This window comes from Schistocerca cancellata, chromosome 2, assembly GCF_023864275.1.
Source record: "Schistocerca cancellata isolate TAMUIC-IGC-003103 chromosome 2, iqSchCanc2.1, whole genome shotgun sequence".
NCBI lineage: Eukaryota > Metazoa > Arthropoda > Insecta > Orthoptera > Acrididae > Schistocerca > Schistocerca cancellata.
Window position 1 is genome coordinate 1,037,357,784 of NC_064627.1, and position 23,084 is coordinate 1,037,380,867.

A 23,084-nucleotide genomic window follows, 5' to 3' on the forward strand; every position below is an offset into this window, starting at 1 on the left:
CTTATGGAAACCATGGAGCAGAATAAAGTTAAAAATTATAATGGTTGATAGCATCCACACAAACAGTTACAAGAACTGTAGCTATGGTTATTTTCTAAACTAGATTTTAATACAATATTTGCTCTAGGCATTCAATGACAGGTCACTATACTTCAGTTGCATTACCTGCAAATGCGATTATCCTCTGTGGGCTTTCGGTTGGCCCACTGTTGCAACAGCCATGATGACCCAATATTAGCTGCATTTGTTTCCATGACGTAAGTTAACACTAATACAAGATCAGATTCCAGAGATGCATCAGTGAAAGTTATTGCTGCGTTGAATAAATTGGGAAGAGTGTCTTTGTCCGGAGGAGAGCACCTCGCTATTAGCCTCTGCTGACGACACCCTGCAGATTCACTTTCAGTTGCCGTGTCAGCTTCTGCTTGTAGCCACTCATTCAGTGTCATCTGTGAATGATGAATGTGTTTAAGTCCTATGCCATGAGTAAAAAACTTTTTATTTCAACTGATGGCAAGAAAATACTGATTAAGTTCCATGTGCAGTTATGAAATACCCCATCTAAATGTTCTAAATGCTTCAAAAGTTTATTTGTCTCAATTCCAACCTCTCACATATCAAGTTAACAGATAGACTACAGTGGAAGTTTATTTAATTTTTATTTTACATTATCATTATTACTATTTTAGCCATAAAAAGCACGTGGACTTTATGACATTTAGTGTCATCTTGTTGCAGTACTGCTCCATGAGTGTGCTAAATGACAGAAATGACCTTGATCTTCACCAAGTTCCTGAGGTAGTGGTTGTCACGGAAGTAATTGTAATGCATAGCAGTTGATAATGGTTATGGTCAAACAAGATGATTTCTATGTTTGGTATAATGGTCTTACATGCATTCTGGAGGATGAATTGTACCACTGATGCCTCACAATACAATTCACTTGTCAGCATGGACCTAGCTGAGGTGGGGTGGCATTTGTGGCTCAACAATACAGACAGCTGTGTTGTAGGTGCAACCATAATGGAGGGGTATCTGTGGGGAGGCCAGTCTAACCTGTGGTTCCTGAAAAGGAGCAGTAGGAGGCAAAAACCTGGATGACTGACTGATGTGGTGTTGTACATTGGCCAATTTGACCTTGTCCTGGTACTGCAAACAGATGAAAGTAAGGGAAATTACAGCCCTTGTTCTTCCTGAGGACATGCAACTCTACTGGTGTGCAAGAATATATGAGACAGTTGAAATAAGCTCAGACTTAAAGAAGAATTTAATAATTCCAATTCCAAAGAAGGCAGATGTTGACAGGTGTGAATGCAACTGAACCATCAATTTAATAATCCATGGTTGCAAAACATGACACAAATTATATGCAGAAAAGTGGGAAAACTGATAAGAGCTGACATAGGGGACAATCAGTTTGGATTCTGGAGAAAGTTGGGAGCACTTAAGAAAATACTGACCCTATGACTTACCTTAACAGATAGGTTAAAGAAAGGCAAACCTGTTTTTAGAATATTTGTAAATTCAGAAAAAGCTTTTGACAATGCTGACTGGAATATACTCTTTGAAATTCTGGAGGGATAAAATACAGGAAGCAAAGAGTTATTTACAACTTGCACTGAAACCACACGGCAGTTGCAACAATTAAAAGGACATAAGGGGAAGCAGTAGCTGAGAAGGAAGTGAGGCAGGGTTGCAGCTTATCCCTGATGTTATTTAATCTGCACAGTGAACAAGCAATAAAGGAAATCAAGGATAAATTTGGAAAATAAATTGAAGTTCACTGAGAAGAAATAAAAGCATTGAGATTTGCCAGTGATATTGCAATTCTTTTGAACACAGCAAAGGACTTGGAAAAGCAGCTGAATGGGATGGATAGTGTCTTGAAATAAAGTTATACAATGGAAATAAACATAAGAAAGACATAAATGTGGAATTCAGTTAATTAAATCAGGTGGTGCTGAGAGAATTAGATTAGAAAATGAGATACTGAAAGTAGTGGGTGAGTTTTGTTATTTGTGGAGCAAATTAACTGATGATGTTGAAAGCACAGAGGAATAAAATGTAAACTGACCATAGCACAAAAAGCATTTATGAAAAAGAGGAATTTGTTAACATCTAAAATAAATGTAAGTGTTAAGAAGTCTTTTTGAAAGGTATTAGTCTGGTGTGTAGCTTGCATGAAAGTGAAAAGTGGACGATGAGCATCTCAGACAAGAAGAGAATAGTAGTTTATGAAAAAGTGTGCTACAGAACACTAAAGACTATGATTGAATAGTTAATGAGAAGGTCACTGAACTGAACTGAGGAAAAAGGAAACTAATGGCACAACTCGACTAAAGAAGGGATCAGTTGATAGCTCACATCCAGAGGCATGAAGGAATTATCAATTTGGTAATGAAGGAAAATGTGGGAGGTAAAAAAAAAATGTATAGGGAGACCAATACAGTAAGCAGATTCAGAAGGATGTATGTTGCAGTTGTTATTCAGAGATAGAAGTTTGCACAGGATAGACTAAAATGGATAATTGCATCAAATCATTTTTGGTGCTAAAGATCACAACAACAACAACAACAACAACAACAACAGTGAATGCCATGTGGTTGCTTCTTAGGTGGTAGTAATGTTTTTAATGTACTTTGGAATAGCATCACAGAATCTGAGAAGAAATGCAAACATAATGGAACATAGCATACAAACCTTGTTTCTTTTTGTGGGTGTTCTCTACAGCATGTTACAAAGTGAAAATTTTAGATAACTGTACCTATCTGACAGAAATGTGAAGTAGCAGCAAAAAATCTGGATCCTTGCTGATAATGACTGTCCAGCAAAATAAAGAGAGTCTAGGCGGTGTGCGAAACTATGGTGTGCATCTCCCCTACTGCACGCTTCAGGGAAGAAAAGTAACTAGAGGTTAATATGGCAGAGTAAATCTTACCAAGTTTCTTGAAAGAATCCAGGAAAAGTAGTCAAAGCAGGACTATATAGCAACTTCTTCCACCATACCAACATGTATTCGTATATGTACAAACATTTCTTGAGGGATCCATAATTCATGCACTTCTATGTACATTGTTCAATAGATATATGGTGTCAAATGAAAACATGATTTATTTTCTCCCCAAAACTGAATTAAACCATCAATGGGTTACTATTCAAAGACCTCAAAGGCCATTGTGTGTGCCTTAGACGTTTTCTGGAACAATCTTCCTATGAGGCATATTTTGGAATGTTTACCAAGTAGAGTGCACTGATGCATATGCCAGTACGATGATACAGTGAAGACATCAAGGTAAGTTTTTCGAAAGTAGAAAATTGCCTTATTTTTGCAATACTTTCTGAATGATTTTATGAATATAAGTAAAATTTTATGATACAGTCACATAAAAAAAGGAACCAAAGTAACATCTTTAATGAAATGCAGCTGACCTGTTAGAAACAAACATCTCATGTTATGAAATGTCTACTTGGAAGTCCACAATTGCTGTTGCATTGCATTTTCCTTTAGCAAGGAAAGTTATTATGCAATGTTCATCACAAGATTAAAGATGAAAAAAGATAGGCCATGGCTAGAATAAACTAAACCAGCAGAACTTTGATTTTCTTAATTGAAATCTTATACAACCTACAAGTAACTCCGTCTGTGTACATGATATGATCCACATGCCAACAACTCAAAATTATCCCAATTATTTTAATAGTACTTGCAACAATAACAATGTGTACTCCAACAATTTTTGCATCAACTGAATGTGACAATTTTAAGGTGAAACACTGAATGGCAGGCAGAGACATTAACAGTTCAAAGGACAGTTTGCTAAGTCATCAAAATTTCAGTCAGCTTCAAAGCACACATATATATTTTCAAATTAATCAATATGAACAAAGGGAGAAAGAACAGTGATGAACATTCCAGATATCAGTACTGGTGGTGGTGGTGGTGGTGGTGGTGGTGGAGTATGATGCGATGTCAGGCATGTAAACCATGTTTATAATAAAAATGCGAAGTGAGGAACCAGTAAAAGTGTGGGCTGAAACAGCATAATCAATAGACAGAAATACACAAAAATGGGTAAAAATAAAGGGCGATCAAAAAGTTTACATTTGAGGCCAACATTGCTGCGCATATGCAACACACTGCGACTCCGATGCAGATATATAAGCATCACATATAGGCAAGGGGTTAGTGTGGCATTTGTGTCTTTCGACATGCGGGCAGTAAATGCGTAAACATGAACAACGGTGACATTATTACCAAATGTGTCCAAACAGGACCAATGTGCTGTTATTCTTTTCTTGGCGGCCGAAGGACAAATACTGGTAGAAATCCATCAGAGAATAAAGAATGTTTATGAGGAGTAGTGTGGCAAGGGGCCCTGTTACTTCATGATAATGCATGTCTCCATATTGCAAATGCCATAACACAGAAGTTAGGCCAACTGAGGTGGGAGACACTCGACCACCTGCCCTGTATTTCTGATTTCTTCCCATGTGATTAACATGCCTTCGGTCCCCTAAAAAGGCCTTGAAAGGTCGATGATTCCTGTCAGACAAAGAAGTGCACAGGCAATTACAGACTTCACGCAACAGGGTGCAGTGCTTTACCAAAATGACAATCTTCAACCCAGTGTGTCAGTGGGATGATTACTTCAATTCTTACAGGGATTTTGCCCAATTGGAATACCAATTCTCGCCTGTATGGCCTCCCAACGGCAATTTTTGATCACTGCTTATAATAAAGGATATAAATATTTAAATAAAATATGAAATACATGGATTATGGGAGCATGGTTGCTTAGAGAGTAGGACTGGTGCAAAAATGGCTGTACTTAAAAATATACAATAAGTAATTAAAAACGGTTATTAATGCTGTTTATTCAAATACTTAATAATATTTATCTTCATTATATGAATGATGTATTATATGTATGTCTACTTCAATGTATTCCAAACATAATAAGAAATGAAACAGAAAATTGATGCAGTGATGAATATATCATCTCAGTTATTCCAGCCAGATCAACTCAAGTAAACTCAAGAGCTTTCAACAGCTGTCTCAAACGTCATCTTCAGAAGTATAACTACTCACTGCCAGGGTTGGCATGGTGTTCTGTTTGTATAGATGAAGTAGTAATATCCAGAACCTTTCAGAACAGGGCTGAAATGATCCATACATGGGAAGGTGAGTTGAGCAGCTTCTGGCAGCTCCATTCCACTATCAGGCTAAATGACATCATATGGTTCAGGGTCTGTATCACATTTTAAACTTTTACTCCCGCCAACTTATAAGCATCAAGCATACATCTTTGTTTTCTCTCGGTATCCAAACCCTGTTACCATTCGCTATTAACATGATGCCCCTAATGTAATATTGTCTGCCTCTTTTATAGTGGAATTTCAATAAGAAGACACAGTAGTGTGGCACTATGACAGAAATAACAATAAAATATTTGTTTGACTACAAAAGTAAATAAAAAAAAAAAAACAGGGATACGGGAAATAAGTATTTTACTCTTCTGACATCACATCAAATATACTAATAGGGGCACTATTTGTCAGTTAGTAAGTGAAATCAATAACAGTAAATACACTACTGGCCATTAAAATTACTACACCAAGAAGAAATGCAGATGATAAACGGGTATTAATTCGACAAATATATTATACTAGAACTGACATGTGATTACATTTTCACGCAGTTTGTAGATCCTGAGAAATCAGTACCCAGAACAACCACCTCTGGCCGTAATAACGGCCTTGATACACCTGGGCATTGAGTCAAACAGAGCTAGGATGGCGTGTACAGGTACAGTTGCCCATGTAGCTTCAACACAATACCACAGTTCATCAAGAGTAGTGACTGGCATATTGTGATGAGCCAGCTGCTCGACCACCATTGACCAGACATTTTCAATTGGTGAGAGATCTGGAGAATGTGCTGGCCAGGGCAGCAGCTGAACATTTTCTGTGTCCAGAAAGGCCCGTACAGGACCTGAAACATGCGGTCGTGCATTATCCTGCTGAAATGTAGGGTTTCGCACGGATTGAATGAAGGGTAGAGCCACGGGTTGTACCACATCTGAAATGTAACATCCACTGTTCAAAGTGCCGTCAATGCGAACAAGAGGTGACCAAGACGTGTAACCAATGGCACCCTATACAATCACACCGGTGATATGCCAATATGGCGATGATGAATACACGCTTCCAATGTGCGTTCACCGAGATGTCGCCAAACATGGATGCGACCATCATGATGCTGTAAGCAGAACATGGATTCATCCGAAAAAATGACGTTTTGCCATTCGTGCACCCAGATTCGTCGTTGAGTACACCATCACAGACGCTCCTGTCTGTGATGCAGTGTCAAGGGTAACCGCAGCCATGGTCTCCAAGGTGATAGTCCATGCTGCTGCAAAAGTCATCGAACTGTTTGTGCAGATGGTTGTTGTCTTGCAAACGTCCCCATCTGTTGACTCAGGGATCGAGACGTGGCTACACGATCCGTTACAGCCATGCGGATAAGATGCCTGTCATCTCGACTGCTAGTGATACGAGGCCGTTGGGATCCAACACGGCGTTCCGTATTACCCTCCTGAAACCACCGATTCCATATTCTGCTAACAGTCATTGGATCACGACCAACACGAGCAGCAATGTCGTGATACAATAAACCGTAATCGCGATAGGCTACAATCCGACCTTTATCAAAGTAGGAAACGTGATGGTACGCATTTCTTCTCCTTAGATGAGGCATCACAACAACATTTCACCAGCGATGCCGGTCAACTGCTGTTTAGTGTATGAGAAATTGGTTGGAAACTTTCCTCATGTCAGCACATTGTAGGTGTCGCCACCGGTGCCAACCTTGTGTGAATGCTCTGGAAAGCTAATCATTTGCATGTCACAGCACCTTCTTCCTGTTGGTTAAATTTCGTGTCTGTAGCATGTCATCTTTGTGGTGTAGCAATTTTAATGGCCAACAGTGTAGAAGTATGAACAAAGGACAGGATTTGTTAACTTTACACAGCTGGCAGTCATTTTCAAATGCTGAGAAATTAACAGCATAAATACTTAGTGTTTTGTCAGTTGAAAGCATGATATAAAGCTCATATTACAACAATTTGACAAACAACCAGATATCTGAGCATAAAGAAACTAAGAATACTACCATCTTTGACACTAGCCTGTTGATGTTTTAGTTATAATGTGACTGTTATCTGTTTTTGGTAAAACTATATTATTATTATTATTATTTTTACCATTATTATGATTGTTAGTTATTGTGTCTCCTATTTAAAATGATATATAACAGACTGATGTACATGCCTGATTATTATGTATGAACTGTGCCCAAAACTTGGAAGGTTTCCACGACAAGGGGGGTAACTTTTCAGAATCCAGTCTTTGTTGTGCAAATAAAAATTTCTTTACAAGAACAGCAGGCACCACTTGCAACAGACACAAACTGGTTGCTGCATCATCAATATCAGCCTTGAGTTCCCATGTAAATTCAGCATATCGCATGTACTGTTCAGCTAGCCTGTAAAGAAATGCAACAGTCAACTTCACACAACAGAAATGACAAATAGGAAATTCAGAAAGGCAACCCCTAACTTGCAGACAAATATGTAACATAGGTTAGCTTTTGAGAATTCATTCTCTCTCTGTCTTTCTTCTCACAGTTGAGGAGAGAGAGAGTGTGTGTGTGTGTGTGTGTGTGTGTGTGTGTGTGTGTGTGTATGTGTGTGTGTGCACGCGCACGCCTGTTTCTTGTCCTCATTGTCCTCTGCAGTCAGTTTGTGATGTTAACAAAGTCAGCAGCAGATCACAAGACATGACATGCAATGTCCCTGTTGATTAGGTATCTAACATGCAGGTTTTGGACAACTTTTACCATAAGGACACAAGGGTGTAATGTTACGCGGTGATGAAGACTGTTGGTTTCCACTTTCTTGTGGTTAAATTCTGTTCCTCATCTTTCTGCAATTTAGCTTTTGTATAAACACAAACAGTGTCCTCCTGGGTCTTCCACCAGCACATGCTCCATAGAAATGTTGAGATTTAGCAATGGCATCCAGTGTAATGTTGGGGAGCATCAGCAATAAGAAAAATAAGAAATCACCGCAGCTATACTGACACATGTTTACTAGCTCACAAGTGGTTTCATTTGAAAAACATAGTCAGATTACACTGTCGACAGTTTTCATAACAAATTCCCACAGAGACATGCATTAAGAAGTCTATTTTTCTTACATGACGCTACAGGCAAATCCCGGAGCATGGCAGTCATATAAACAGTCTGTCAAGTATCTGCTAGAAGCACAGTAAGCAGTGAGTGCAAGCAACTTGGCCAGTACACTAGACAAGACTATATACTGATAAGAAGAGTCGGGATGCATCCTGCTTTTGTATAAGATTTGCAGATGAATATTGTAGTTTTTTCCAAGCATTCTTACTTTACACCTCTAACCCAAATCAGTGGGCCAATCTACTCACCTTGCCAGTACCATGCACTATGTCAGCACCACTGGCAAAGTGTACACCAAGCGAGAAGGGGAAGCTGTGAGAATGGCTCTGTATGTCCATGAGATCCAGAGTGCTACAGGCAATGGTGCCAGATTGCTAATGTGTTCCTTGACTTGCAAAAAGAATTCAATATTGTTTTGCTCTACTGTTTAGTGAACAAAATATGAGCTTACTGAAGGAAGAGAGAATGAAAATTGGGTTTAATGTCCTGTTGACATCAAGGTCATTAGAGACGGAGCATAAGCTCAGATCATGTCAAGGATGGGGATGAAATCGGCTGTGCCCTTTCAAAGGAATCATCCCAGCATTTGCCTGGAGTGATTTAGGAAATCATTGAAAACCTAAATCTGGATAGAGAGCTAACCAATGCGCACCCTTGTTCAGTATCAACTTATTGAATATCTGACTATATTTATGACTAATTAAGGACTTCCTAGCGAATACAGTAAGGCATACTGTTCTTAGCAGGATGAAATTTACAAATGTACAAGTAATTTCAGTTGTACCCCATGAGAGTGTTAAAGTGTTGTTGCTTTTTACAGTATATACATAAAGAAGGAAGTGGATAACATCAGAAGCTCCATCGGGCTGTTCATAGGAAGGTTATGGTCAGAGACCGTAGAAAAATTCAGGAAGACCTGCAGAGAATCAACAGTTGGTTCAAGAGCTAGCAGTTGATACTGAATGTAAATAAATGTAGCATACTGAGCATAGATAAGCAAATAGATCCAGCACATAACGGCACTAAATCAATGGAAACATTAACAACTGTAAAACACCGAAGAGTAACTGTTCACAATGCCCTAAAGTGGAATGACCAGATAAAACTACTTGTAGGAAAAATGAAGGCCAGGCTGAAATTCGTTGCAAGAATATTAAGGAATTGTAGACCTGTGCATAGACTTTTGGTGCCACATACCTCTGGAAACTACGAAAAAATCCATGCTATGTAGAATCGCTCTTCTATTACATTCCAAAGTTGAATTGAAACACTATTATAAAGGTGGTAATAATGGTTTAGCTCTTCAGGTTATATGCTGACAGTTTTCTTCAAATATCTTTAAAGGAAGGGAGATTAGGGTTTAATGTTCCACTGAGGACAATTATGTTAGGGACTGAGTTGAACCTCAGATCTGGTAAAGATGTGGAAGGAAATAAGCTGTGTTTTTTTTCAAAGGGACCTTAAAAGGATTTGCCTCAACTGACATGGGAAAGCTAAATCTGGATGGCAGGAGGGGGAGGGACTCGAACTGTCATCATCCTGAATGTGAGTACAGTTTCTTAGCCATTGCACCATCTCACTCAGCAAACAACCATGAAGAGCATGGCAGATGGTATGTCCCACTGTACCAGTTATTAGGGTTTCTTCCAGTTCCATTCACATATGGAGTGCAGGAAGAATGACTGACTGAATGCCTCTTTGAATACTGTAAATATTCTAATCTTGTCCCCATGAACCCAATGGTAGAGATATGAATGCAGTTGGGGTATATTCTTAGAGTCATCATTTATTGCTGGTTCTTGAAACTCTGTTAGCAGACTTTTTCAGGATAATTTACGCCTATCTTCAAGGGTCAATCAGTTCAGCTTCTTCAGCATCTCTGCGGCAGCCTCCCACAGATCAAACAAACCTGTGGCCATTCAAACTGCCCTTCTCTGTATATGTTCAGTATTTCATGTTAGTCCTATTTAGTGTGGGCCCCACACACTTCAGCAATATTCTAGAAGGGTCACTTGGATAATTTGTAAGTGATCTCCTTTGTAGATTGATTGCACTTCCCCAATATTCTACCACTAAACTGAAGTTTACCATCTGCATTACCTGTGCCTGAGACTTTGTGATCATTCCATTTCACACACCTACAAAGTGTTACACCCAATTATTTGTATCAGCTGACCAATTCCAACTGTGACTAATTAATATTATAGTCATAGGATACTATGTTTCTTTTTTTCATTTTGTAATTGCACAATTTTACATTTCTGAACAATTAAAACAAGTTGTCAATCTTTGCACCACTTTGAAATCTTATCACTATCTGGCTGAGTATATATGTAGCCTCTTTCAGACAGCACTTCATTACAAGCAACTGCATCATCTGCAGAAAGTGTGAGGTTATGATTAACATAATTTATAAGGTCATTTATACAATATGCACAGCAAGGGTCCCAAAACACTATCCGGGGCATAGGCAATATTTCTTCTACATCTGGCAATGACTCTTCAGCAAAGATAACATGCTGCGTACTCCCTACTGCATACTCCCTACCAAAACGTCCTCAATCCAGTCACAAATTGCACTTTATATCTCATATGATCATACTTTTGCCAACAAGTATAGGTATGGTAATGAGTTAAATGCTTTTCGGAAATCAAGAAATACTGCATCTACCTGACTGCCTTGATCCAAAGTTTTCAGTATGTTTGCTGCTTAGATACAGTGCTATTCTCTACCTCTGATGTTATGTGTGATATTTATGTATGAAAGATACCTGATGTAGAGCCTATCTCAAGTATTTGCTGCTGTTTGATGAATACAGTAAGCATTTTGCTTTTAAAACAATTAAGGAAATCTGTTCTGTAAAATTCTAAATATACTGCTGGCCACCGTAAATGCAACACCCTGAAGGAAGCATCCGAATCAAGTGAAATTTACACCATGGGTTTGCAGCGATGAGATATGCAACTGATTAGAATTTCAGCGCAGAAGCACATCACGCGTGCCTGTGGCGCCACCTCATAGCGCCATTTAACGCTTGGCGATTTTGACGAGTGTACGTTCGGCACGTGTGTTTACCTTGTGGTTGTTTCACAAGACGATCAGTTATGCCTCGTAGACAACAGCGAACATCTTTGGATCAAGTATCCGAGTTCGACAGAAGAAGGATAGTGGCTTACCGAGATTGTGGATTATCATACAGAGAAATCGCTAGTCGTGTTGGACGAAACCAAACAACTGTAATGCGGATATGTGACCGTTGGATGCAGGAGGGTACGATGGACCGACGTGGTCGATCGCATTCAACTCGGTGCACCACTGCACGTGCTGATAGGCAAATTGTGCACATGGCAGTGACGGATCGTTCAGTGACATCCCGAACCATAGCACAGCACATTGCATCTGTAACGCATCATCCAGTGTCTGCACGTACCATTTGACGCTGTTTACAGCAGAGTGGGTCTGTCCGCAAGACGTCCATTGCTTCGTCTACCATTGACACAGAACCACAGACGTCTCCGTCGCCAATGGTGTGATGACAGATGGATGTGGACGGCAGAATGGAATGACGTTGTCTTTACTGACGAGGCAAGCTTCTGTCTGCAGCACCACTATGGTCGGATTCGAGTGTGGAGACACCGTGGAGAGAGGATGCTGGACAGCTGCATTATGCACCGCCACACTGGTCTTGCACCGGGTATTATGGTATGGGGCGGTATTGGATATTACTCTCGCACGCCTCTAGTACGCATTGCCGGTACTTTAAATGGCCGGCGCTACATATCCAAGGCGCTGGAGCCAGTTGTCCTTCCTTACCTTCAGGGCTCGGCCACAGCCATATTTCAACAGGATAATGCGCGACCACACGTGGCACGCATTGTCCAAAGGTTCTTCGTCAATAACCAGATTGAATTGCTTCCCTGGCCGGCTCGCTCTCCGGATCTTTCGCCGATAGAAAACATGTGGTCCATGGTTGCTCAACGAGTGACCCAGATTACATCCCCAGCTGCCACACCAGATGATCTTTGGCAACGTGTGGAAGCTGCTTGGGCTGCTGTACCCCAGGAACACATCCAACGTCTCTTTGACTCAATGCCGAGACGTGTGGCAGCGGTGATCTCCAACAATGGCGGCTACTCTGGCTACTGATTCTGGCAGGAACCACATGTCACAGACGTCTGTAAATGTAATCATTTGATACTTGGTCAACATGTTATCTACAAAATAAATTTAGTTGTGCTACCTCTTGTCTTTCTTGGTGTTGCATTTACGGTGGCCAGCAGTGTACCTGAGAACTATGGCAGAAAATAGTTGAAATGAACAAGTGGCTTTAATGTTATCAAGCATGAGGTGCTTCTGTCATCGCACGCTGTATGGGTTCTTCAGCTCATTGTTGTTGGCGATGACAAGTTGTGTCGTGCATGTCTGCCTTGACAATTTGGTCACTTGCATGATAACTCTATGCAGAGTTTATATTAATATTTCTCTTTTTAGCATATTTTTGGAAGCACTTTTGACAGTACAAAATACAGTTCATAAGATAATGAATATACTGTGAAATTGTTGGAATATGAAACAAGGGAAGTTCACAATGCACATAGCAACAGCCACATAACCGTTATTACTCATCTCTATGAAGCACATGTTTTTCTCAGGGATTTATTGGATGAATACATCATTATCAAATGACAAATAAAAATTGCAATCTTAACATAAATTACTCAAATTCCATTTTTCTCTTTGAATCCAACAAAATGTGAGAAGACAAACAATCTAAATATCATGAAACATGTGTGGTGCGACAGGAAAGCATAGTTAAAAGCAAGGGTACAATTTATAAACAAACAATACTGAAACACAAGGTGGAATTTAAGAATAAAATTAAAATTCACCTTATGCAATGTATCATGTCTTTCGTGTCTCTGAGAGGGATCCTATCAGCAACATATTGTGCCACTGTTGTGCACTCTGCAGAGTCCTCTACTGGTAACTTAGAAAAGCTTGGCCCAAATGATTCTATAAGATACAACAAAACAGCTGCTGCTCGAACCTGGAAAAAGAAAAAAACTGAAAAATATACCTGATGCAAGAATTCATATACAAGGGAAAGACTGGAGCCCATCATCTTCTAAAGCTGTCTTAAAAAAAGGAGGATTCACAACCCTTTCAACAAAGCTTATGTTTGATACAACTCTACTGTATACACCAACAATCACCAGCTTTTTCAGTTACTCTGCTATAAGGTACAATGCGAAAGGCTTTAATGAAGTCTATTAAAACAGATGCTAGCAACTAATCCACAATCTTGACATGCTGCTGATAAATGTCTCCCACAATGATAGCCTTTTCTGAGGGCCTGCTGTTCGCAATTAAACCAATATTTTGAATTAAGAATCTTCCTCAAATATAAGTATATGAGATGTTTCATTTGCTTAAAGATTATGGGCATGACACTAATTGGTCTCCAATTACTCATTTTGGACTTTTGATAAGCTTTTAGAACTGGTAAATTGTACCTGTTTTCCATCTTTCTGCTAGCCTGTGTTGTTTAGTGCCACTTAAAATGTGACTTTCAAGACAAGAGATAATTACGTTTCCCTCTATTTTTAGGATATCTTCAGGTATGTTATCTTCTCATGCTAGGTTCTATACACATATTGTCTTTATGGTAGAAATGTCATATTAAATTGGTTCACTATGATAGATTGTTGTTTCAAGTATCATGTACTTCAAAGAATCATGTACTGTAATGGCATCAGCCTTCTTCATTGCTGGTATTTCATTACCGTGGCTTTTTCTACAGTAAGGCTGCCATCGTTCAAAATATTACCGAGATACCTCTCATATATGTCTCTTTTTTAATTCAGTATGGTTACAAGATTTTGATAAGCTAACATGAAAGTTAAGTCAATATATTTAGGTTTGTGGGTTCTTCTAACTTCAGACTTATAATCTGACCATTATAATAATTTAAATATAGATAAGTTATTGGATACATTTAGTGAGTTGTTTAAAATCCTTCTGTAAGAAGGCCACTGTACTCCATCTAGCCACCCAGGTCAAGAGGTGTTCTTATAGGAATGTTTGGAAACCTCTGCATTTTCAAATTTACAAAACTGCTAGCCAATTATCTCTGCGCAGTGAAAAATTTTGCACTGCAGATAGATGCATATAAAAGTACTGCACATGACAATATTCTACCTTCTGGAACTATAACTTGCCTCTTTGTAGAGGCATAGGTTGAGGAAGGTTAAAAAGAAAAGGAAGGTTACACAAACCCCAGGATGAGAGGGATCCATTTGCTGCAAAGTTGAGAGAAGGCAAAAATGACACTTTCCCATCTCATTTTTGTCATCACAACTGCATCCTCGCAACATATGGGTTCCTCTCATCCAGAGCTTGTGTGACTTTGCCTTCCTTTTTAAATTTTTCAAATGATTCCTTTTGACTCCCTGGGGAATAATGTAATAGGACACATTTAAAAGTAGGCATTTGTAAAATATCAGCTTTCCCACAGATTCCTTCAGTAGCTGAGAGACAAACAATGACACATTCATACACACAAAACTTTCAAACACATGATCATTGTGGGCTAGGGGCACTGTGGTGCCACTGGGTGAGCAGCAATCTCAGCAGGAATAGGTAGTGAGGAACAGAAGATGTGTGAAACAGAGAGTTCAAGGGATAGCAGTGTAGGGGTGTGGGAAGATGCTGTAGTGCTGCCTGTATCAGGCAGTGTGCAGAGACATGGTGGGAGCAGGCCGTGGGGTGGAGGATATAAGCAAAAAGAGAGAAAGCACTATGCAAATGGATAGTGGGGTGGTGGAGACGGAAGTCTTATGTGAAACAGATGGAGGACAGAGACTAATGAAGGAAGGTTGACACAAGGGAGGTTAAAGGAATGAAAGATATATTGCAGGGAGAGTTTCCAATTGTGCAATTCAACAGGCTGGTGTTAGTGCGAAGACTATAAAAGGTAAGGGTTATGAAGCAGCCACAGAGATTAAGCACATTGTCTTGTATGAAATACTCTGCAACTGGGTGGACCAGCTGTCTCAAGGTCACAGTTTGGTGGACAACTTTCATGCAGGCAGACAGTTTCGTTAGTGGTCATGCCCAAATAGAATGCTGCACAGTGACTGCTGTTAAGTTGTTAAGACTATGTGGGTTACCTGACAGGTAGTGTGGTGTTACCTTCTTATTTTATTATCTCTTCTTCTCATTAATTATTGAAACAACATCACTTTGACATGTAATTTTAATTTTCACCAAAAGCACATTCAACACAGCGGGAAAATACACGTCTTTCGTCTCAAGACAAGAGAGAGAGAGTCCTCCTTTAGTTCTTAAAAACAAAAAACTACGCAAAAGTAAAAAAAAAAAAGAACAAAATTATTTATAAAATCGGTCGCTGGCGCAGCGCTCTTCTGCGTGCGCGATCGTAAATTATAACTTTGTATTGCGGAGGCGCGCACGTCAAAGTACCATTACAGTAGCTCTACCTTTGATGGGGTAGGAAATGCCAGTGACAGGACCGGAGTAGGTAGTAGTGGGAGGATGTCTGGGATACATCTTGTACCTGTATCTTTTGCAGGGATATGATCCATGGTTGAAGGGATTGGAAGCAGGAGTATAAAAGGATAGACAAGGATATTGTGTAGGTTAATGGGCAGTGGAACACCACTGTGAGAGTCCTGGGAAGGGTATTTCTTAATTCAGGACACAGCAAGAGGTAGTCAAAACCCTGGCAGAGAACACGAGTCAGTTGCTAGTATTGGGTGGTTCTGAGTCACAAGGGTGGCTGCTACTTTGTGGGTGGTCAGTGAGTACAGTAGGTTACAAGTTGTCAGAAATCTTTTTTTGGACAAGGCATGGAAGATAATTTTGCCCTGCAAAGACCTCAGTGACACCCTTAGCATACTAGGAGAACTGCTCACCTCTACTGGTGCAATGACCATGTTTAGTTACACTGTTTGTAAAGGACTACTTCATATAGGACGGGTTGCAGCTGCTGATTGCAAGGTATTGTTATTGGTTAGCTGGTTTGATATGTAAGGAGATATTGAGAGAACCATCCAAGGTCGACATTGAGGAATGTAGCTTGTATATCATACTTGGCATTTCTTGTCTCACCTCTCCTCAAATCAGCAGTTGTAGCACTGTACCTCCATGGGATTTGAAATTTGCAGAGCCACTCTGCACCGCCTACACACTTCTTGCACAGCTAACTTTAATTAGTGATGATAAATAGCTAATTATTTGACTTCAGTGCTGGTGTTTTAGGATTTCCTATCCAAAATTTCCACAATTAGCAAAGTCCTATGCAGGTGTTTTTATTACAGTGAACATTATCACCTCAGTTTTCATCATGGAACTAGAGCAGGCAAGTGTTGACTGCTTGCAGTGACTACTGATGACGCACAGAATTTCCAGTCACAGCAAGGATACACTTCACTAGTTTCCCTCATTGTGTCTATCAAAGACCATTTAGACACAGTCCATATTTTGTAAAACATTTTCTCTTGTATTCATCAGTGTTCAGTAGTGTCACCTTTTTTTCTGCACAAGTTATTCAGTGAGTCTATTCATAGGCTGATATCAACCTACGAAATTGTATCATGCAGGAAAATTCATGAACATTATACCAAAACACTGCAATAGGTGCAATATAATGAGAACCTGTAAGTGAGATATGTGCACTAGATTTACAATAACTCAACATTATATTGGAATATTGCAGGCATGACTGTCTCTAAACATTTTAGTGCTACACTTGCATCTTTATTTTAAGCTACTATAGAATTTCTTTTACTGTGCTGTCTTGCTTGTTTTGCAAAACAATGCTATCATATTCATTATTTTCAATTACAGCAGCTTTCTTTGCATATTTACCACTGTATGCTAGACACTAACCATGGTACACTGTAGAGATATTTTCCTTGTGTGTGTCTTTTTCCACATAATTAGGTGCAGGTGACCGAAACATTTATAAAAGGTATACCCCACAGTAAAAAATAATTATTTACTATGGACAAGGAGAAAAAGTTCCTTACCTTATGATCAGGAAGTTGTTCTTCACTCAGGCACCACTGAATTACAGAATTGCACAGTAATTTCCAAAGATCTGGAAATGATTGTAGCAGGCACACATATTGTTTGGGCCACTTCTTCATGGAATCTTCTGAACATGCCCACATACAGTTAACAAAAACTTCTAAATATAACTGTATGACCTGAAAAGATCCAGATTTATTACAAGTCACCTAAAATGAAACTGTGCATTTTGAGTCTATAAAACACACACACACACACACACACACACACACAAATAAATAAATAAATAAAATTAAAAAAAATCTTTGCTGGCCTTCAGAAGAAACCCTTTAATGTGCTAGACTACAAATAAGCACACGTATGCACGCAAGTGCCTGCACGTTGTAAAGGGGATACCCTCCTCTACATTACTTTTCCTCAAAAGAAGTAATCGATACCAAAAATATTTTCGAATCTTGTGTAGGTTAATACTATCTCAGCTGTTTTTCTAGAAGACTTTCATATGATTTTGTACATGATGTGGTATATTTCTAACTATAATCCATGAAAATCAATTACTTTATTTTTGTTGTTACAATCGATATGTACTAACTCTGTGTGTACAGTTAAAATTACTTTTGTTTTAGAAACATTTGAAATTACAAAATATCTGGCACACTTAAAATTCCTATTATTAACTGGGCAATCAGATGATATTTATTATGTTTATTTCTGGATTCGTTTATAAAATAATGGAACACATTAATAGAAAGTCATTTGCCAAGAAAGTTTGTAAACTCTTTGGAATATTATTAGTACTGCAGAGTGCGTGGGTAGTGGGCATGCTTCTGATGTGATCGGACATGTTTTTATGTTTGCCAATAACAATGTAATTTTTTGTTTTGAATTGGAAATTGTGTTGCATAGAAAAATGTGAAAGAATAAAAATTATAGAAACAGAAATTAATTGGTCAGGCAATATTACACCACTATTAATGTCAATTGGCACCATGAGATCCTACAATGTCAAAAATCCCCGCTTCAAGGATCAGCCCCAAGATGTGATGTACTGGAGTTAACCATGAGAAAAGAAGCTAAGTAAAACAGTTTATTGTAAATCTTACTCTTCCCCAAGCTTAGTAAAAGAGTTTTATTTGGAAGTCAGTGACAATCAACAAATGAGGGTCAGGTAGATTACAAGTGGTAGTGTCGACTGGGATCAGTTGACTGACAATGAAGTTGTGTCTCTTGCAGAAGAAGGGAGAGTGATTTGTGCCATTTGTAGTTTATACATAAATGAATTTTGGATCATGGAAAAAAAAACAAGGACTGCCCAACAAAGTCGTATCAATAGTGATGAGGCGCTATCAACAATGACTGACCGGACAGAATGAAAGAGGACTGCAACTACAACAAGGAACATAAAAAAAAGAAGATAAGTACACACTATTTGTGAAATTAATTTGTTTGTGGATTCGTGTGCTTGTTAACAAGAAGAATAGAGGTGAGGGCAGGTGTGATGTCGGAGTGAAAGCTGTGGAACCCAGTCAGGATATGTTTGAGTCGAGTGAAAGTGTAGTCAGCAAAGAAACAGTACAAACTGATATTTTGCAGTTAATTTTGGCAAAACTACAAGAAGTGAAGACAGATAACAATAGCAAATTGGGTAGGGTGCAAGATCAAATGGACCAACTTCTTAATCAGGTTTCAGAGCTAAAAAATGGGTTGTCAGAGGGGTTAAAAAGTGGGGATGAAAAAGTTGATGTCTCAGAAAATAAATTTATTGTTTTGGAAATTGAGTTAATTGCCAAATCTATAAGACAGTCAAAGAATGTTAATGACATCAGAGTTGAACAGAAGGCCGTAACGGAAAAAAATGGAACAACACTTTAGCAGTTTAGATCAAAAAATTTTACATGTTGAAAACAATATGCAAACTAATATAGAAATTCTGCATTAAAACACAAACAATGGTATTGCATGGTCCAACACTCCAATCAAAAGTTTTCTTCAGACAATATATATCCGGGTAAATTTAACATATCAAAGTTTCGAAAAAAAAATTTTAAATAAATTTTGGTCGGAAGCTGAACAGGGGAGAATTAAAAGTGAATTTCTGAATAGTCCTAATTATAGAAATAGAGATGGTACTCAGAAAGAGTTTTGTAAGAACCAACTTAAGAGATTAACACACCTTGACAAACCATCTGATGAAACGACATTGATTGATGCGCTTAAAAGGAGATTACCAGTAAGGCTGCAGTGGGATTTAGTACACCGACCTGACGATTGTCTTGAACAATTTTTACGATATGTTGACAAGCTGGGTAGGGCAGCGGAAAGAAGTATGTACCGTAACAAATGGAATGATAGAGATCACAATGGTAATAACTACAGAAACAGAGGTAATGGTAACTACTACCATGATCAAAATGTTAACGGAGAGAGAAATTTTGAACATTAGCAGAACAGGAATAATGGGGATAACCATGGGCAGTTTAATAGAAGAAACAGTCCTCAATGAAGGTCCACAGTTTTGGGGCGAGGAAACACAACAAGAACAGGAACCCCAATTTACACTTGCAATTAGACAATAATATCAGTGTTAATAATATGACACAGGTATCTGAAGTTAAACAGAAGGAATATCAGATTTCACATTTATTTTTTGATCAAAAGTTTTGGGATACTACGTCTAATCACAAACCAGAATGTGAGAATAGTGAAAATTTTGATGTAGTATGTACTAATGATTTCTTTCCTCGGTCATAAAACAGTGTTATTGATGTATGGAAATCAGGTGATGACTGTATTGGATCTGAACTAGGGGGGTATCTTTGATGTAGATGTGAATGAGAGCTGTGAAATAACTGTGGTTGGCAAGCCTGAGACCGGTAGCTTATTGCAAATGAATGTAGGCGAGGTAAGTGACTTTGATGGAGATGAGACTTTTGTTGTTGATGATTTTTTTGATGAAGTAATTTTGGAAGAATGTGATTATGATGATGACGATGATGATTATGATTATCAGGTATTTGTGGAGTTTAAGGACAATGAAGTTTCACAGCTATTCATGAATGATGTTGACAATACATATAAGGTAAGTGATGTATGTGATGATGTAAGTTAGTCATAGTATACCAGTCCAGTCAAAGCAGTCTTTCATTAATGTCATGCAGAGTAACAATCCAACAGTAAAGGTGAATTATCTGTAAGCCCAGAGAATAAATTTGGAAACTTTTTGAAGTTGGTGTGGGACCAGATTGATGATAACATAGATAAATGTGCATTCTGGAATAAGTTAGCTGTGGTTTGTCAAAATTTGTATCCAAATTGGTGGAATGATCTAAGCAGGAAGTGTAATTTTGACAGCAGTATATTTTGTGTTCCTTCTGTAATAAGTGATGTTAGTTGTGCTATGGAATCCATTCATTGTGTTTAATCTTCACCTGACAACATGAGTAACCAAAGTACTGCTATGATATCAGTAAAGTTGATAAAACTCTGTAAAGACAGTGTGGATGTATCATTTGATGAAATTGAAAGTGATCTTTTACATGAAGTGGCTAATAACAGAGATGATGATTTAGATTTTGGTTGTCCTTACATTAAGATTAATGATGATCAGTGGGAAGGGAACTGTTTGATTGATACAGGTAGTCTGATTTGTGGGAAATCTGACCAATTTAGAGACAAGATCCAGTGTAGTATGAATTTTGTGGAAATGTCCATTGTACGTGTAAAGATAAGTGGAGCTACTGGTAAGCAAAACAAGTATTAAAATGTCAAGTACTGTTAACATTTTGTATACAAGACAAAACCTCTGAATGTGGATGCTTAGTGATCCCTAGTCTGGAAGAAAATATTCATGATGTATGAAGATTCATAAGACTACATTATTGTGTTTTGTTTGTCATGAATTTAATGTGTAAGATGATGTGATTACTAGAGTTCCGTCGTATCTATAGACCGAGTTTAAATCTATTTGCAGATTTATATGACTATATAATTGTGTTTTGTTCATCATAAATTTAGTATGTAAGATGATATGCTTTCTGAAGTTCTTTCTCATGTATTGACTGTGTTAAAATCTATGATACACTATATAATTATGTTTTGTAATAGATCTGTGCTTTACAATTTGATACATATATGCCATGAGACTAAATGAGTAGATCCTTTTACAATTTTGAAATGGGACAATGTTCATAATTTGTACTGTCAAAATTACATCTTAGTATATCTGTGTGTAGCACCTTGTTAGTTCATTTTCTTCATTGCATTTAACTCTGTTTAATAAAGTTTCATATGTGAACACTGTTTAATCTCATCTGACATGTGTCCCACATAATCGCTTTTGTGATATAAATAGGGAGAGCATATGCCACGTGATGTGAAGAAGGTATTGAACAGCACATTTAGTACACAAAACAATGTTTTAGGATTTGATGCAAATGCTAGACAGGAAGTTACCTATTTGTTGGAGTGTGTGATGAGAACTCTAGGGAGGAAATTGAAAGATGTGGGCAGATCCTCTCCCCACACTGCTGTATGGCTGTACCCTGCTGGACCAGTCGTCTTACAAGAGACCATAGGTGCTGGGTAAAGTACTCAACTACATCAGTATTGTAACTAAGATTTGCAAATTGTTAGCCAAGACTGCCAAAGACAGTGTTATTCCACATAAATGTATGTTTTTTTTTTTCAAGAAGGGCGATTGACTTCCCAATACAATATGTAACTTGAAATAAGTATGTATGTTTTTTTTTTTTTTTTAATCAATTGTAAATGAATCTCCTACATCTCCACATATGTAGATTAATTTGTATGGACAATCAGCAAATAGAGTGGAAGACATTTACTATTACATACAATATAACAAGATGTATATATGTCTGCTTTCATACACCGATTTTGGTTCTCAAGCTACTCGATTATATCATCATTCAAAGCTAACTATAACTCTGTTTACCTATATTTATCCTGAATACTGCAATTTGGAACTTGAGTTGTGGGCAGACTCATGCTTAACTCTGTTGTGGGTACCCCAGTCCATCGGGACTGTGTGTGTGTGTGTGTGTGTGTGTGTGTGTGTGTGTGTGTGTGTGTGTCCTCAAGAAAAGCGAACAACTATTGATTGAGACTAGATGCTTCTTATATTTATTCTTTACATATGATTGAACTTATTGATATGATTATGAACTTTATTCATTTTCTTGTGTCGAAACATTTTTTGCTGATTTCTACCTGGCATACCAGGTTTGGATTCATGGGTAAGCTTAGGCCCTAATATTTTTTTCATTATTTTGTTCTTTCATGAGTCAACATATCCTTAAATACTCTAGTTTATGTGGCTGATTGATTTTGTGCTATATTCCTACTCATGATTAGTATATTCTTGTGGTCTGTACCCATCATTGCAAGTTTTTAGAGTCAGCTCACTTGTCGTACTCTTAGGCTCTGAATTTTCTCTGTTTTCTTTTGAAGATTTTGAAGGTGTGATTTTATGGATGTAAACTTACAATTTGTAATTCTAGTAATTTACATTGTCTTTGAACTTATTTCTATAATTTAGTGTTGCAATGTTGTAGTTTTGACTTTGTATTATTTGTCTTGTGACAGTATGTTCTACGGATCTGAAAATCTGAATGCCATATCCTGATATATGTATAGGTTATGATTTGTATAGTAGATATTTCCTTAAGTTTTCTGACATATGTTATATATCAGATACTTCTATAGATCTGTATACTATCTTTTGGCATTATTTTGTACACCATTTGGAAAACCTTATAGTCTGTC

General features: G+C 38.1%; 1 protein-coding gene across 6 annotated transcripts in view; it reads right to left on the reverse strand.

Annotated features, from left to right (window-relative positions):
• LOC126163007 (Fanconi anemia group A protein-like) overlaps positions 1 to 23,084 on the reverse strand; it is a 250,025-nt gene that overhangs the window by 67,983 nt on the left and 158,958 nt on the right. For all 6 annotated transcript variants that reach the window (XM_049919870.1, XM_049919866.1, XM_049919865.1 and 3 more), the window contains 4 exons: positions 17,303 to 17,482; positions 13,142 to 13,299; positions 7,330 to 7,543; positions 166 to 449 (listed from right to left, as the gene is read on the reverse strand). In XM_049919870.1, the coding sequence (XP_049775827.1) occupies positions 166 to 449; positions 7,330 to 7,543; positions 13,142 to 13,299; positions 17,303 to 17,482 (836 nt within the window). The remainder of the gene's footprint in view (positions 1 to 165; positions 450 to 7,329; positions 7,544 to 13,141; positions 13,300 to 17,302; positions 17,483 to 23,084) is intronic.